General features: G+C 43.6%; 1 protein-coding gene across 2 annotated transcripts; it reads right to left on the bottom strand.

Moving 5' to 3' along the window:
* Positions 1 to 1,941: 1,941 nt before the first annotated feature.
* Positions 1,942 to 12,183, bottom strand: LOC308057784 (ankyrin repeat domain-containing protein 26-like). 2 transcript variants are annotated; one of them, XM_080411839.1, is made up of 4 exons: positions 12,022 to 12,183; positions 11,107 to 11,342; positions 10,117 to 10,348; positions 1,942 to 3,563 (listed from the first exon to the last, which is right to left on the bottom strand). In XM_080411839.1, exons 2-4 carry the CDS (start codon positions 11,340 to 11,342, stop codon positions 3,498 to 3,500), a joined length of 534 nt encoding a protein of 177 aa, XP_080267965.1. In that variant the 5' UTR covers positions 12,022 to 12,183; the 3' UTR covers positions 1,942 to 3,497. The 2 variants fall into 2 exon arrangements, 1 of the variants encoding a protein (XP_080267965.1); XR_013925452.1 differs by lacking the exon at positions 1,942 to 3,563 and adding an exon at positions 3,571 to 4,700 and having other exon boundaries at positions 10,117 to 11,342.
* Between the last annotated feature and the right edge of the window lie 5,009 nt (positions 12,184 to 17,192).

Below are 17,192 nucleotides of genomic sequence, written 5' to 3'. Positions count from 1 at the left end.
TCAAGATGTTCTGTCCCTGCTTCCTCTGTGCAGAGACACTAGAAAGTAGCAAAAGCTGAACTTCTCTTTGACCACTCTGGTGCAGGCTGGAGAAATTTCGTTACACCTTTTTCCTTTGCAGGGGATCAAAACCTGTGGGATTTCCCAGCGTTTCACGGCCACCAGAAGCTCACCTGCTACCTTCTGCCCAAACCACAAGGAGGATTGCTCTAAAATACAGGGAAAGTCTGGGAACTGATCTTAACACGATTGTGGAAAAGGACATACACACATGCTGGCCTTTTGCCTGGCCTCCAGGACAGGCTGAAGGTGCAGCGGTGAACAGAGCTGAAAGGAGCAGAGCGCTCTGGAGAGCTGTACGGTTAGGGAAAGGGGTAGAAAGCGATGTCAAGAAGGGAAACGATAAAACAAAGACATATATTAGATGACAAAGTTTATTAAATTTCAAGCTGAAACAGAATATCTGGAATTAAATACAGTATTTTAACTTCACAAATATGTATTCATATAAAAAGGAACAGCGTCACAGCAACATTCATTGCTTTCCTCACTGCCTGTTAACTCAAGTCCTTGAATTAGTGGGTAAAACCCCCAGATTTTTCCAGTCTTAATTGATCTCGGGACAACCATTCTTCCTTTCCCAGAACTGGGACTTTGTTCTGTCATCTTCTGATCACTACTGACTTCTGTGGACAGGAAATGACAACACAGATCTTCAGTAACAGGTAACTCCCTGAAATAAGTAAAACTGCTTCTTTTATTGACACAAATGTCCCAGAACACTGGCTACCATCTGGGCTACAGCCACCACATCATCAGCTGCTAGCAGCAACAAAAAGATTGGCTGTCCTATCATACAAGGTTTGGAAAGTACTGAGGAGACTGGAAGTTAATATTTTAATATTCATTTTTCCCGCACATGAAGTGTTTCAGGTACAGCACAGCTGCTGATGTAGTAACTGGGGATGTCTACAGCTGCAGCGACCTTTAATACAAACCCCAAGATGAATACCGTGAGGGGCCATGGGCACAAACTGAAACACAGAGGGTCGGGGCTGAACATCAGGAAATGCTTCTTTCCGATCAGGGTGACTGGGCACTGGCACAGGCTGCCCATGGAGGCTCCATCCTGGGAGATGCTCAAAAGCCAGCATGGTCCTGGGCAACCAGCTCTGGGTGGTCTTCCCTGAGCAGGGGAGCTAGAACGGATGACCTCCAGAGGTCCCTTCCAACCTCACCCGTTCTGTGGTTCTGTGATCCAAAACAAACATACCAAACCCACCACATAACTCTCTTGGCACTGCTACACACTCACAGTAATGTTAAACCTAAGGCGCATAAGGTGACAGCAACGTAAAGTGCCCTGTCCTCCAGCATGACCACTGGTAAAGATTTCACTTTATCGGCAGAAACAGTCACGGCATCTGGACTGAAGCAGCAGGCTCAAATCACATCAAACGATGTCCTAAGCATTAAAGTAACACTGGAAACATTAAAAACACATAGGGTGAAAGGATTAAGCAGAACAAAGGGAATGCTTTTGTTAAAACACAGAACATCAGTGGAGAAAAAATAATGCATCTACCTTAATAAGAAACATTCTGACAATTCTGTCACGCTCAAGAATCAAGGTGAGTCATTCTGCTAGTCAGAAAAAAATAGGTGTGCTTCTTAGAGTGAGTGCAAAATAAAACACCTATGCATCAATAAACCAACAGGCAAGTGCAATGTGCTTGACATCCATTTAATAGAATTCACATTCGGACTGCAATAAACACATTTTCACATCTGAACTGTGGGATGAGAAACTATAGACGCGCTATGTAAACAAAATCCTTTCCGGAGCTTTTTTCCCAGCATTTTGTTCAAATCAGGTAATTTTTGGTTAAAACATCGCGGTACTCCTGTACTGCCCTGCAAAGGGGATCCTGGTCCAACGTGGATACTTTTTGAAGATCTATCAGAAAATACCATGGGAGAAGCTCCAGCAGATCCAGCTTCAAGTTCAGCAGTGGCTAGGGAGAAGAGAAACAAGATTCCGGTGTTGCTTTTACACTAGACAGGGCCAAATCAGTCACTATGAAAACATCATGGATAACTGGAGAGACTATAATCCAGAAAGAGATTTAAAAACTTCCAAGGGATCGTAACAATCAAAGGGCTACGCACAAAGGAAGAAACAATCTTTTTCCACATTTGCTTACCAGTCAACAGTATTTCTAAAGCCAGTGAAAGAAATTCTATAGGCTACACAGCGAACATCTTCAGGGAATCCACAAATGACTCCGGCTTACACCAGTGCTAAACTGAGCCCCCCTGCAGATCTCTCGAACCTCCAGTATCTGTTTTCCTTGAATGTTCAAAGCAGTGATTTATTGGAACTCTACTCCTAAAAACCAGCTTCTGCCTTCTCTGTGACAAACTTAAAAAGAATCCGCCGGTGAAAACGCAAACACCTTTGCAGTGCAGTCAGGCCAGGACAAGTCTCCTAGCCTGGCACTTTCTTTGAGGGGCGTCTTTGTAACTCACCCTGGCAAAACCCTCTTTCCTCCACAAAAACACATACTCAATGACAGCAAGCCCACCTTTCCTGTTCTTCTCCAGCCACATTTTTCAGACAAGGTCCTGAAACCAAACGCACTCTATGACACCTAGCAGATGCACAGTCAGGTTCAAAATGCACACGGATGAAATGCAACGGCTTTGTGTCCATTCAGACACACGGAACGAGCTGTGAAGCTACAGCTGAACACTCTCTGTATTACTAAAAGCATGCAGGAACAGAAGGAAATTCTCGCAGGGGCCACCTGCTTTGAAATAGCACCAGTCACTGCAAAGCAAAGCAGTGACTCTGGAGGAACGACTACCCTGAAACAGGTGGAATTCTGCTTTCGACACCTGGCCTCATATTATAGAGCATGTTTCATGCTATGTGTTAAAAGCATTCAACTCATCTTATGTTTGCCTAAGTGCTACTAAATCATTTTTTCCTAAAGAAAGGGTATCTTTCATCACTGATTATATTTTTCTTGCTTATTCAAAAAAGACTGCAACATAAGCTACAAATACAAGCAATGAATAAGAAATAGCAAAAAACCAAGGTCCAACAGCAGAGAATGTGCACGGTATGATTTAGTGCGGAATGCAACTGATGCACATGGAAGAAGCAGTGACGGCTGAAGTCTATAAACATCTTCTCTCAGGGCTTCTTTTATGTTTGATGTTTGTGCTCAAGGATTCACTCTAGAAAAACGTGACTTCAGCTTAAGCCAAGTGCACCCGTGTAGAGGAAGTGGGTTAGTTTTCTCTGCACTTGTCTTTTTCAGGCAACTGCATAACATTCTACACAATCTTTTGGTAAGCTGGAAGTTTTCACATTCAAGTCTAAACTGGAAAGCTAGCAGAAAAACCTCCCTGTGCTTAGCACAGGAACTTCACAGCTTTCAAGCCATTATGTTCAAGAGTAGGAACACTCCTCTTTTTCCTTAAAAATGCCCCTAACATAGTGACACATTACCTTGTTTAAGTTCTTTAGCGATTTTTTCATCTAGTTCCTGCCATACCTAGAATTATACAGAAAATACAGTTAATATTTTAAGTTACGTTTTTCTAATATTAAACTTCTAAAACATTCTTAAAATCCACACATAATGAGAGAAAACCTAAAAATATAATTCCAAGTAGACACATCTTGGTTTGGGGTTTGATTTCTACTGAAGAGAAACTTTTGGTCCGTCGGGCTGCAGCTGCCTCATTGCTCAGCAACGTTAACAAAACAATTTGTAAGTCACCAGCTGGATTATTACTGGGCATTTAACAAAATACACAGGAAGAAAGCAAGAAAGCCTAGCGCAGTTATTGCAGTGAAGGTATGGCTGAAGTTTATCATCAAACACACGAACAGAATGTCAGCTACATGCCGAGATAGGTACAAATGCCACCCACAGGGACAAATCAGCCAGTTGAGGCTGGCTTCTGCAACTTCACAGAGAGAAGAGCTGCACCAGCAGCTGCTGCAGGATTGACATACACCATTTGTATAGAAAAAAGCGTGTGCCAATATTCTTCTTTTCTCCACCTTAAGATGGGAAATTGAAAGAGCTCCTACAGATGATGCCAAAACTTCTTTATTGTTATTGCAAATACCACGACACGCATTTATAAAAACATAAAATCACACACAATTTTTTCTTGCAAACTGTGTACTAAGAAAAGATAACCACAGCTACAGCTTCTACGCAGCGAGTGCTGTGGGGTTTATTATGTAGCTGGAATCAGCCTGGATCACTACAAAGGAGCACTTACGCCTCTTCTCCCCTAGAATGTGGGTATTGTTACCAATTAAGTTATTCTCACTTATGATTCTGCCTTCAGAAGCCTTCACAAGAAGGAATCACATCTCTTAATTTAAGAGTCACAGTCCAAGCGCTATATGCTGCTGTTTACATTTGATGATACTTGCTACTCCTACATTTTTTCCATCAAATTTGTGACACACAGAAGTGAATTTCCAAACAGATATCATACAGCTTCCAGGGCTACGATGGCCATGAAGATGCTGCAGGGCTTGGACCTCGTGAGCTATATGGAGAGGCTGAGAGCTGCAACTGTTTCTTTACTGGAGAACAGGAAAACTCAGAGGGACCTTATCTATGTGTATAAATACCTGGTGGGGGGAGTACAGAAGATGGAGCCAGACTCTTCTCAGCCGTGCCACGCAAAAGAACAAGAGGAATAGGCACAAATCCAGATAGAGGAAATTTTAACACAAGGATTTTTACAATTATTATTTTTAAAAAAATTGTAAGCATGGACAGACACTGGAACAAGTTGCCAGAAAAGGTTGTGGAGTGTCCATCCTTGGAGATGTATAACACTTGGCTGACAGAACAGTGACAAAACCTGCTGTGGCTGACCCTGCTTTGAGCAGGGGTGACGTTGGACTAGATCATCTCTAGAGGCCCCTTCCCCTCACTCATTCTGCGACTCTCTTGATTTTAGTACTGAATTCCTGGGGGAAGGAGCATTTATTTTATGAAATGAGCAGACCCACCTAGCAGCATAACAACAACAAGAAGAACGGAAACACTGCACAGGGTACTCAACAGGACACAGAGAGCAAGAGCCTCAGGAAGGAAACCACTCTGCTTACCCTCACAAAAGGAGCAGTAACAGGCAGTAACTGCAAGGGTCAAAGGAGCAGGGCTGTAAACCAGCGAAGCGGAGGGAAGGGCTCTCTCTCCAGGAACACAGGGAAAGCTGGGACCAAAATCACCAGATCCTGCAGGAGAAGCACCACTCCGTGATACTTCATTGAAATACTCTGTGCCAACAGAGCTGCATGAACAATGGAAAAGGACCCCCCAAATCTCTAATTGTTTTCCAGCAGGTACAAGCAGAAGCAAAATTCCGGGGAGAAAGGACCCCCTAACTCCTGAGACGAGACACAGGTAACAGAAAGAAGCAGGAAAACTAATGCCTAGACCAAAATACGGCCCAAACCCAGGACCAATCCCAAGCAAAGTCGTAGTAGTTAGTGGTGTTAGAAGAAACCACTTTCCCTGGTTTCCTGAGTCTTCACAATGACTAGAAGGTCCACAGGACCCTCCGCAACATGTACAAATCAATCAAGAGAAGAAAAAGGTCTTGTTTTCCTCTTATTCATTCCATCAATGTCTTTGTGATTCTCATCCATGTCTGAGGGAAGAGAAATAGGTGGAAATAAAGCCAACACACTGATTTCTGAAAAGGGAATGAATGAAGAGCCAGGCAAAATACACCTCCGAGGACCTTAACTTGCCTCCACTTTTCTCCTTCCCCCCAAACCCCTGGGAAAGGCATCACAGCTGAGTGTCCCAAACCTCCTGAGCAGGTACTTCTCACCTCACTGCACATCTCTTCAGGCGGTAACACACCAGGTGTTCATTTGCAGCAGGCACCTTCTCAACAGTTCTTTTTCAGAAAGTGGTGTTGACTTACTACTTATCCACACAGGCTGCTTTAGCACAGAGTAAGCTGGATCCTGTAAGACTCCGTGAGATGATGCTCCGAGTCTGGAGTACCGTACTGTTCTGAAGTTGAGTTCCTAGACACAACTGCTGCGACCACCAAGAACTTTTTGTATATCAGAAGTGGCAAGGAGGGTAAACCAGCCTACTCCTAGAGCTCAAAGTTCCATTATAACAGATTAAATCCATAGACTATCATCTCACAGATGGTTAACTACCACAGAAGCCATTGCATTACATCTCACAGATGGTTAACTACCACAGAAGCCATTGCATTACAAATACATAAAGCAGAGAAGTCCCCTGCAGCAGTCATTCTTTCACTTGGACAAACTAAAGTTCAAAATATGTGCAGTGTTAGGAAAATGTGAATACATCAGTAAGTTTTAATCAAAACCTAACAGCATAAACAACATTTCCAGTATAAAATACCATCCCAACATTAAACAATGCTGGCTGCAAACCTTGCCATGTATCTGGCTGCAGAGAAGAGAGACGGACAGATTTTTGATGAAGGAGCTGAAGAAGAAAGAAAAACGGCCTGAAGTTCACAGGTCTTCAGTGAGAAACAAGAACGTGGCCTACATGTAAATGAAGCAAGTAAAAAAGCTAACAACAAAGACTGCTACAAGAGTGCAGAAAGCCAAATCAGAAATGGAACAGAAATTGGAAGATGAAGTAGGAAGCAGACATTTCCCTTCCCACATTAAACTGGTTTCATTTATCCACTGATTCACCCTGGTTGCAGAGTTCACTGTTCTTGTCTGTCAAGACACCCATGTTCATTTTCACCAGCCTTTGGCACAGCTCTGAGGATTTAAGCTTGACATTTGTTAAACCTAACAACAGGACTCCAGTCCCAAAACCTCCTTGCAGCACTTGCAGGAGACATTCCTTGCCTTAGTCTATGGACTAAGGGAGCAGGTCTGAAATACTGAATTGCTAGTTGCTACAGTCACTGTCTAATTACATGCACAGAATTTGTCAAGTACTTGTAATTTATTCCACATTACTGAAGCTCTAATACAAATAAAAACCACCAAAAAACCCCAAAGACATTGCATGTGATTGGGATTCTACTGGTTAATAAGCTTGTGCCAATATGAACTTTTTTTGTATTTTTAAAGATCCTTTTGCACTTCAAGGTTATTCATTTCTGTAGCGTATATATTTGATAAAGGGGAAGGGGCTATACTGTAATGGAACACATTTCTTTATGCTTTTTTAAGAATAACACGCTCATTTTTTTGCTGAACTTGTGATATGACCATCTTCAACATGTACGGCTCTATGTGTAATCACTGATAGTCATGCCTCATGTTTAGGAAAACGGTGCAATCTTTCAAGCCTTTAAACACCAAATTCCTTAGTTAAGTCTAAAGGAGAAACTGTGTCCACTTGCTAGTGGAGCACTTCTTCCTCTTGTCAGCATCATTTACCAGGTTTTCTTCCAACAGCTGCAGGACCAATGATTACCATCATTTTGAATAATAGCAGTGTGAACTATTTTCACCTCTTTGCCCCTGAAGCTATTTCAAAGCTTCTGCACAAACAAAATTTACACAAACATCTTCCTCTTCAGAATGGCTGGCATGTTCCCTACTTCCAATAGCCTTTCTCACCTTGAGGAAGCTACTACAAGGAACACCAAATCTGCAGAGAGCTTTGACTAAAAAAAGAAGCCTCAAAGGACTGCCTGAGGCACACTGCAATTTCAGCTTCTTAACTCCCCATCATTTAGAGCTTCAGTGGCAGAAGCATTTGTCATCTCCAGCCAAGGCAGCACTGCGCATCCTGAATTTAAAGGCAAGGCAAATTCTGTAGAAAGGAACCAGGTTAGTGGGAAAACAAAACTGAGGCATAACTGAAGTAAACAGTGAAGTGAAGAAAAGGCTTAGAGTCAGAGAAATTCTTCTGTTTTGAAACAGTCTGGTGAACAGACAGAATACCAGGCAGCACAACCAGCAAAGCATTTCAAAATAGACTAAAACTATAATCTCTGATTTCTTCCCTCATGCTCCAACTTGCCTCCTGAATGGCACGGGACTCCTGCGGAAATGACAGCACAGACTGTGCATCTGGTGATTTTGCACTTGGAAACTGATTGAGATTTGCCACCCGTTATTGTATGCAGAGGGATACATGCAGTTTTTCCCTTTTGTTACTTCCCGACTTCAAAGTCTTACGTTCCAATTCAATCCTCTTTTCTCAGATGCATGTTATGCACATGACATACTGCACCCGACTGAGAACAATTCAGCCCGCAGTTCTAAGTGAAATACTCACCTAGTCCTCCAGCAACTACTGCACCTCTGAGAACTCAGTTCCTTTCTTCTGAAGGACTCCAGAGAAGATCAGGTTTTAAGACTTCCCTGAATACACTGAACGTCAGGTGACTTGAGGCTACAAGCAGTGCCACTACAACTAGTCTCAGTTGTTCCCTAACTGGTGATTACAGGAAGAAATATCATAAAGAGATGTGCAGCTGGATTTAGTAACAGGGAGGTTATTCTTTTTTTCCTGTTTCTTCTTCAAAAAAAGAAACCACAACTGTTAAACCCTTTTCTTTTAAACTAGGACAGCTTTTTTCCTAGAAGTGGGATGGTTTCCTCCTTTGCCTTTTTCTTCTTGTAACATCTCGCTCCCATCTCTCTCTCTTTTCCCCCTGCCCTCACGTGCTCCCTGCTCCCTGTCCCTCTTGTTCCCTTGTCCTGGCTTTCTCCTTACTTCAGTTTTGCAGTGGATCCCTGAATTTCGCCTCCTTTCTGCTGCTTGCGTGCAGAATAATCCCTGCAGGTGGTACAGTACTAATTGCCTCCCACGTTCTTTAGGTAGTGTTTTGTCCGCCCCTCTGACACAAAAAACACATTCACAATGATACAGAAAAGTTCATCTCTTAACTGCCGCTGCTACGCATTACCTACACACTGCTTTGTCTATTTTTGTTTTGTTGTTTGGTTTGGTTTTTTTCTTTTTCTTAAACCAGGTGCAGTATGTAGACACGTTATTTTAAATGGATTCTTTCCAGTGTAGGTGGGACCACTGAACCAGGGGAAGGCTTAAAAGTGACCAAATGCTTCTCACATTCATTCAACAACAGAATATGCGAGGGACAGACACTGACTGAACAGGCAAGCTTGCCCATGCCTCAGTCCTATGCTAGGTGGGAAACGGATAACAACGACTGACATCTGTTTCCAACTCTCATGATACCACGTTTACCATTCTGTAAGGGATGTGCTATCATGCTGACTGCTAATTACAGGGCATATTTTGACCAGAGGTACGCAGAGGTTGCAGCTTTTTACCAAATTAGAAAGCTCTGTAGACTTCCTGAGGAGCAGTTACATATAACACCACATAGCAGGACCCACAAAATCAAATGCCTCCTAGGCATAGCATACGTCCCGCACTCAAGTGAGAAGTTACATGTCCTGTTCATACCATCCTTTTGTTGAAGCATCCCTTTGTTGGTATTGTACTAAAACAAGTTCTGGTGAAGAAACTGCTAGCATGAACATCAGTGAAGGAGGAAAAGGTGTCTCAAACAAAGATGTCTGATGGGATTTTGCACTCATCATAAAGTTAGGTGTTTTAAAAAAGGTCATCCACAGAATGGCTTGGGTTGGAAGGGACCTTAAAGATCATCCAGTTCCAAGCCCCCTGCCATGGGCAGGGACACCTTCCACTAGACCGGGTTGCTCCAAGCCCCACCCAGCCTGGCCTTGAGCACTGCCAGGGATGGGGCATCCGCATTAAATTTTACTGAAGAGCTTATTTGGGAGCTTCCTATGCCACAGTATTCTTCATCACAGTTTCTCTTGCAAAAGAGAACTTGCAAAAAAAACCAAAACTGTTACGCAGTTCATCATTTAGAACTCAGTATTTTTTGGTCTTTGAGCACTTCTGGAGATTTGTATAACCCTGATGACCAGAAGTCTTCGTTTCTACCACCTAGTTGTGTACTGTTTTGATGAGCAATTTGGTTTAGCATATTAGAGCATATGGTTTGGAACTAGAAATGGATTCTAACTTTAGACTGAAAAGCACAACCTTGCTTACAGATACTCTTCAACACTAGTTGAGAACAGTATTTAAAAACGCTTACCTTAGCCACATAGGCTTCAACTCTGTTTCTTGATGGTAACGTATTCACGGTTGGGGTTAGGAAGCTTCCTCCTAGATTTAGACTTCTATTCAGTGCCAGATCGTTGCTAGTATGTCCCAGTTCAGTTGAATACAGAACTGGACCACTGACAGCGCTGCTTGCAATTAAAGGTTTGCTTCTATGGCACTCCTGAAGGAGCTTAGCGTTGGCTTCTGCTCGTCTCTCATTAGCTCTGAAACATTCAGAAGCATACAAAGAATTATCTTTGGTAATAACACCTCCGCAAAGTTACCCTCCAGGTCTTTGACTATTATTTGACTTCTGAAAGTGGAAGGGATTAAGAGAGTCCAAAAAAACCGTCCATAATTTGATCTGAGGTTTTTTGAAGAGCCTATTTCTAGGTAGCCACACTACCTGCAAGAAGCAGCAAGAGTTAACCAATACTTTGGACTTCTCAGCATTAAGGCCTCAAAGCAGTCTGTGCACACCGTGTGTTTACATAGCTCTTCCTGAAAGGTACATCACCTGCATAAGAACTCTGGGCTACCCTTCCTTTCCCAAAGAAAGCTGAAACCTATGACATGCGGCTAAAATGGAAGCCAAAAGATTTTTGTTGTTCTTCTTCATAGCATCAAATGCCGTTCTCTGAAGGGCCTATCCTTATTCAAGCAGTAAAGGACATGACATTATCTTTTCTGCCATACTTAGAGTAAGAAGAGGAGATTAGAGACTGGCAAAAAGGCTGCCTGTTAAAACAAACTCAACTTCAAAAATATCCTATTAACACCCATGATCGGTGGTGTTACTGCTGGAACACTGAAGAGAAATGAAGATAGTTCCAATGAACAGGGGGGAGCCTTAAGGTACTTTCATCACAAATATGCTATCTTACGCATAATGCTGACCAGATGTAGAAAAGGTATTTAACGAAGAAAACTGCTTGAGGAAGAAGTAGTATCTTATTATCACCCCAAAAATGCATGGACTTACCCTTCCAGTTTATTTCCTAGGCATCTTCCATTTTTAACTTCCTCCAGGTACAGGTCTTTGTACTTTTCCGCTTCTGCCTGTGCGGATTCTTTTTGAAAAATACTGTCTCGTTGGGTATTTTTTATCCTGTCCAATTCACGTTCGAGGTCTCCAATTCTGTGTTCTAGCTGGTTTGTCAGCAAAGCATGACGACTGGCTCTGATTTGTTCTAATCTGTCCTGGGAGGCTGCCTGCATCTGAAGTAGACACACACTTTCAACCACCGCAAAGAAAAAGAGAACTCTCCTCGCCAGTCAATTGCGTGCACCCAATTTCAAGGGCCCAGCTCTATTCAGCGAGGCAACTGTGCCTCCTCACTGCCATCAGCGACCAGGGCAGAACCCTGGAACTACCACACCAAATGATTCTTTTCATTCAGAAAGAACTCCCATCTTAGCACTATTACTCATCAAAGCTACTGATGGAAGAACACTATCTCTGTAGGACAGGGCATAGCATTCCTCAAAGAAATTATGGAGATGCGGCACCCCCAGCCCCCACCCTGCAGCTTTGGTGACTTCTTTTCTGAGCGTTGCCCCTTGTGCAATGACTAAGGAAGATGTGTATGCCTGGCTGTGACAACTCTAAGTTGCAATACCCATTCAAGGATAAACAATGAGAACAGACCAGTGGACAGTGATACCCCTCCAAGAACTGCAAAATGAAAATCTACCTTGGCAAGTTTTTGATTCAGGGCCTGCAGGCACACTGCACGCACATGAAAGCATCTTGCCCAACCATATTCCCTTCTCCCACTGCCCTTCAGGAAAAACAGAAGTACAGCGTAACACATGGAATCAGGCACCACCCCCCGCCCCTATAAAATGACAACCAAAACAGAAGTCTATAACAGACACACATAAGAAATTAACTTACCTGCAAAATCAGATTGACTTCTTGCAGTTTTTGTCTTATTTCTTGTTCAGCTCACTCTTCCACCTCTCTTTTGTATTGTTCTATTTGGCTGCGATCCACCATGTTAGTCTCCATATGGTGTTTGAGGTTAGCCACCTCTTCTTTCAGCTGGCTTTTGCTCTTTTCCAGTTTCTCATGGCTCCCACGCATGGTGGACAACTCTCGCAAATCATGATTTTGTGCTTCTAGCTGCATACCTTTTTTAGACTATCTCCAGCTGCTGGGAAAGTTCATCGACCTGTAGACAGGAAAGGGGAAAAAACAGGGAACTCAGAGGGATCTAAAAAGTCAAATCTGTGAAAATTGGTAAAGGAGGTAAAGTCTTGGCCATCAAGACTATTTATCATCTGCTGATTCACTTTTGTTTTAACACTGAAACCAGGCTCTTCTTTTAAAACAAGAACAGCTTTCACATCATTTCTGACAGCATTCCTCAGGTTCCCATCCTTCCTCAGTTCTGCAGTGGGTCACAGACCAAGAGGTACCAAACCAGCGGCATTACACCCGCAGGGCTAGGCTGAAAAGCACTAGGGCTATTCTTCTGCGAGATGTTCATACGATCATAGGAAATCAAACACACCCATACCCAGTTACATCGCAGCCACATTCTGGTTTCATCAGAAAAAAACCCATGTATCATGCTTCAGAGGAACTGTCACATGCTGTCACACGGTCAAAGCTTCGTCACAGAACTGACAAGGCAAGAAACAGATACCCTTTCCTTCCATTACGCTAATAGATCTGGAAGTAGTAGTTCAGAACACCACTTTTGCAGCAGTGGTGGCAGAAGACAGTCTCTTTAGGTCAAAGCTACGGTTTGTTTTCAAAAGATTTCCAGGAAATAATCAGAGTTCCCATAGGTCCCAATGGTCAACTACAGCTTCTATCCCCTTCTTTCCCCCTCCAGAAACATCCATCGTCTATACCTATTAACCATAAAACATGATATCCCATCATCTTTTATTTTTTAAAAAGAGGGGGAAACCACCAGAGTCAACACTTGAAAGTCTCTAAAATACGTAGAAACTTTACACTTATTTAAAATTGCCCAAACGTAATTCCATTCCCTGTCATTCAAAATAACTCTTCCAACAGGAACAAAAATATGCTGCTAACCTGTGAACTACAAATGAGCCACTCTCAAGGCAGTTGACTCATTCTACAATAATATCTTCTAAAAAGGAGCATAACTTTGAAACACAGCTATCTCAGTAATGAGCGGAGAAGCAGCTAAAAGGTTCCACGCTACCGAACAGCCAGAGCAACCTCAAAAGCATTTGTGGGTCTCCATGACAAGGGAAAGACGGACCGAGTCAGCTACTAGTAAGCAACAAGTTACAGGGTTTTTTCCGCATCACCTCACACTGCATCGTGCCCTGCGAAGCAAAGACACCATTCCGAAAAGCAAACCCCCACCTGCCTCCTGCTCAACTCGTGCCCGAGACAGGCTTCAGGGGGTGACCTTGGGCAAGGCCAACTGCACAGAGTTGTTCCGAGTGACGGTGGCGTTACTCCCCTCTCTTCCGAGAGGGAATGCATCCATTGGAGCCCGACGATGCTGCCACGGCCTCAAGCTGCAGCCAGGCCTGTGCTGGGCCTTCACTGCTCTCAGCCCTGGCCCTCACCCATGGACGTGACGTCCCAGTAGGACTGCAGACCTGCCCATCCCTATGGACCGGCCTGGTGATCTGCACTCTTGGAGGACTCTGCTTACTGTCCCCAGAACTGTCCCCAGAACTCTTCTGCTCTTCTTGGTGAGGGCCTGTGGGGCTGATCCCTGGCCTGTGTGGTCACAGACCCTGCCAGCCTTGCTGTGGCTCTTGCTTTGCCCTTCCTCTGCAGGACAGCCTACCCCTGATGTGCCCTCGCAGATACTGCTGTGTACGTAACACTTCCATCTTTACCCCTAAGAGCTACATCAGTATTACAGTCGCCTACTACTGTGACCATAGAAGGAACATCAAAAACCAGCCAAATAATTTCAGAAATACAGCCAAGAAAAAAGTAGTCAAAATCAACAACATGAAAAGAAGTATAAAGAAAGAACAAAGGTTACAAAAGAAAAACCACCACAATAACCCAAACAAAATAAAGCTCACCTTTGTTCTTAATCTGCCAATTTCATTGACCATTTTCTTCACTTCTCCCTGCAAATTCAGCTGGGACAGTCCCCCTCTCGCCTCATACACCCTTAGCTCCTTCGTAGCTCTGCTCAGCAGCCTCTTCAACCTGCACAGCAAACTAGTCATGAAAACAATGAAGCAAAGGAACAAAACTGGACTTTTTCACATACTCTCATGTAAACAGCACAGACACAGCTTGCTTTATCTTTAATGTACTTGACACACCAGGAATTACCAGGAAAAAACAGTATTCCTGCGCCACATACACTTGGAGAGTCCAGATTTCACCTGAAAAGAGGAATGAAAGACTCCCTTTTTCCCAGGAGAACTGCAGGGCAACCTGCATCTGCAGTTGTTTTGGCAGCTATTGAAAACTAGGGGCTGGTGTACAGAAGTACCTTGCAAGAACTAACGCGAGGCTGGCATCTGCTCACAGTTAGGTACACCTATTTTTACACTAAAGTTTAATAAAACATGACTCCTACGCAAGGATACCTCTTCACCACGCTAAAAAGCCGTACCTCTTACACCTTTCTGCAGATCGAGGTTTCTTTTCATTTCTTGGGCCAGACGTAGTTCAACTGGGCGTTTCAACTCTACCAGCTTCTTCACTTCCTTTCTTTCACTCTCGCACTTTCAAAAGAGAAAAGAAAGATGTATCACGCACACAGAGCACAGGAAAAATACCTACGTACAGTCTGTGCATCTAGCGCTCTCCACAGAGAAGCTGCCGGACGTCTCTATCCGTTAGCCACGTTCCACAGAATGCCATGGGACGGAATTCCCGAGGCTATTCCATCCATCCCTTCAGGTTTCACATCAAATAGACCAATATGTAACTACAGAAACAGATGCCCTCGCCTGAAGCAAAGGCCATCCTCTTCTAGACATAACAGGTGGAAAAGATGCTGGAGAACACTTTTGGCAGTGCCTCTGCTAACAGTAGGGATTACGTAGGTATGCACTTCATGGGAGAACATCGATCCATCCAAAGCTTTCATGGGATCTTCCACCAACCAGCAGGCAGGGGCTTGTGGAGGAATCTGATCTTTTGGAGTTCTTCAACATTTTATTCCCCTCGGCCATTACCTCCACCTCTTCTGTGTGGGCTTTTACTTAGCCACATGCTGGTTTTCCTCCTCTTGGTGTTTTCTCAGCCACACCAGAGGAGAGCTGGCAGCTGTTTTGACTTTGTACTTCCATTTTCCCTCTACAGAAAAGGAGAAAAGGGGAAGGCCGCCCCTTGGCAACTGGCAGGCGCTGCTTGTTTCCCAAGCACTCGTTCATTTACCCAGCATTCCTTCAGTATGTTTTTCTGCAAGGCTTTTAAGCTCCCGCTACGCTGAAAACATACAGCAGCTCCTCCATACACGCACTGGAAACATCAAGCATTTTAAACCTGCCTAGAAACCAAGGGGTCAGAAGATGACCACACAAAATCCAAGGAAGAACTGGGAACTGTGGCCTTGCTCAATGTGCTCAACTGATAGCAAACCACACTGGGAACTCTTCCCAACAGAGCCACTCCAGAACTTACACAGAGATACCCATCTAGCTTTTATTTGCTTCCTCCATGACCCCCAAATGATAAGGTACTCGCAGCCTGAATGGCAGGGATAACAGAAAGCAATGATATGTAAGAACCTGACCAGAAGGTGCATGTGGTTCTCCTGGTGGTTCTCCTGGGTATTGGCTCAGTGCCTGGAGAATTTTCTGGGCTCACCTGTTGCAACAGTTCAGCCTTCTCCTCGTCCAGCTGAGCAACGCGCTCTTCAAGGTGGGATCTTGACTTCAAGTGCTCCTCCCACGTGCTGTGCAAGTCCTTGGATGTCAGAGCCAGCATGTTCTGCTTCTGTGTCTGTGAAGGCAACAGTGGCAGAAGAAAAAGTAAGGTGGCCGGAAAAGACAAGAGCGCAGGACAATGCAGTAACTTACACAGAAACAGGCCTAAGCTCTCCTCCACCCATCCAAGACCTATGGCCAAGGTTGATGTGGAGTGTAAAACACACCTTAGGAACCATAACCAAAAACAGCAGCTGGAGCTGGTAGGAAGAAGGTAGAAGCGACAGGATGAGGTTACAACTTTGGGGCATAAGATGACATGCACACACACACACAAAATCACCCTACAGCTTTCCTGCAAAGCTCCTCTGGTTCCCTCTATACTTCAGTATTTGTAAGAACACCGCAAAAGGTTGTGCAAAAGGACAACATTCGCTCCTACTTTCAACAGCTACACTCAGATTTATTCATATAGTTACGGACATTAAGTACCTTAGTTTTCAACTTTCTTTCCAACTCCTTTTGCAAGCGCAGCTTGTCTCTCTCCAGGTCACTGTGGTAGCGTGTAGTAACTTCAAGTGAAGCTGCTGGCATAGATTGCTTTTTAGGTGCATCAGCAAGCTCCTGCTGCAGTTGTCCAAACATGCCCTAACAAAACAGTTAAATTAGCATGAAGAAAGTTCTAAGAACATGAAATACGCCTTTAACTTATTTTATTATACAATTAGACCTGTCTAGATTGAACCCAAAAGTATGAAATTTTGCCTGCCAGCAGCAGGCATCTGCATGGATGATGACCTCTCGTCATCTTTCTCAGCTGAGAACCTTTGACTATCAGCAGCTGTTCACGAGGATTTCTGTTTCCTAACACATAAAATAGGCTCAGGTATTGTTCTTCCTTGAACAATACACAGGAACACACTGCCATCAGGTATTTTTTTCCTAACAAAACCCAAAGAAATCTGTTGTGATCTAAGAGCCACAGTTTGACTGCAAATATTACTCTGGTGACTGAAGGCAGGACTTTGTGTTAGATTGTTCTTTCTTCTGTTTCTTCACTATACAAATACAATTAAATGAATACAAATATCTGAAAGCTCCTTTGAGATACACTTTAAGGGTATGTTGAATCACATCCTCTTGTAGTCTTCTTACTCAGCTCGTTTTAGAAGTACTGATAGCTTAGGTTTACAAAAATCTGCATAGCTCATATATATATATATATAT

Source organism: Falco punctatus, assembly GCF_963210335.1.
Source record: "Falco punctatus genome assembly, contig: scaffold_34, whole genome shotgun sequence".
NCBI lineage: Eukaryota > Metazoa > Chordata > Aves > Falconiformes > Falconidae > Falco > Falco punctatus.
Note: the sequence above shows the minus strand (reverse complement) of the source record. Positions and strands in the feature narration are given on the sequence as shown.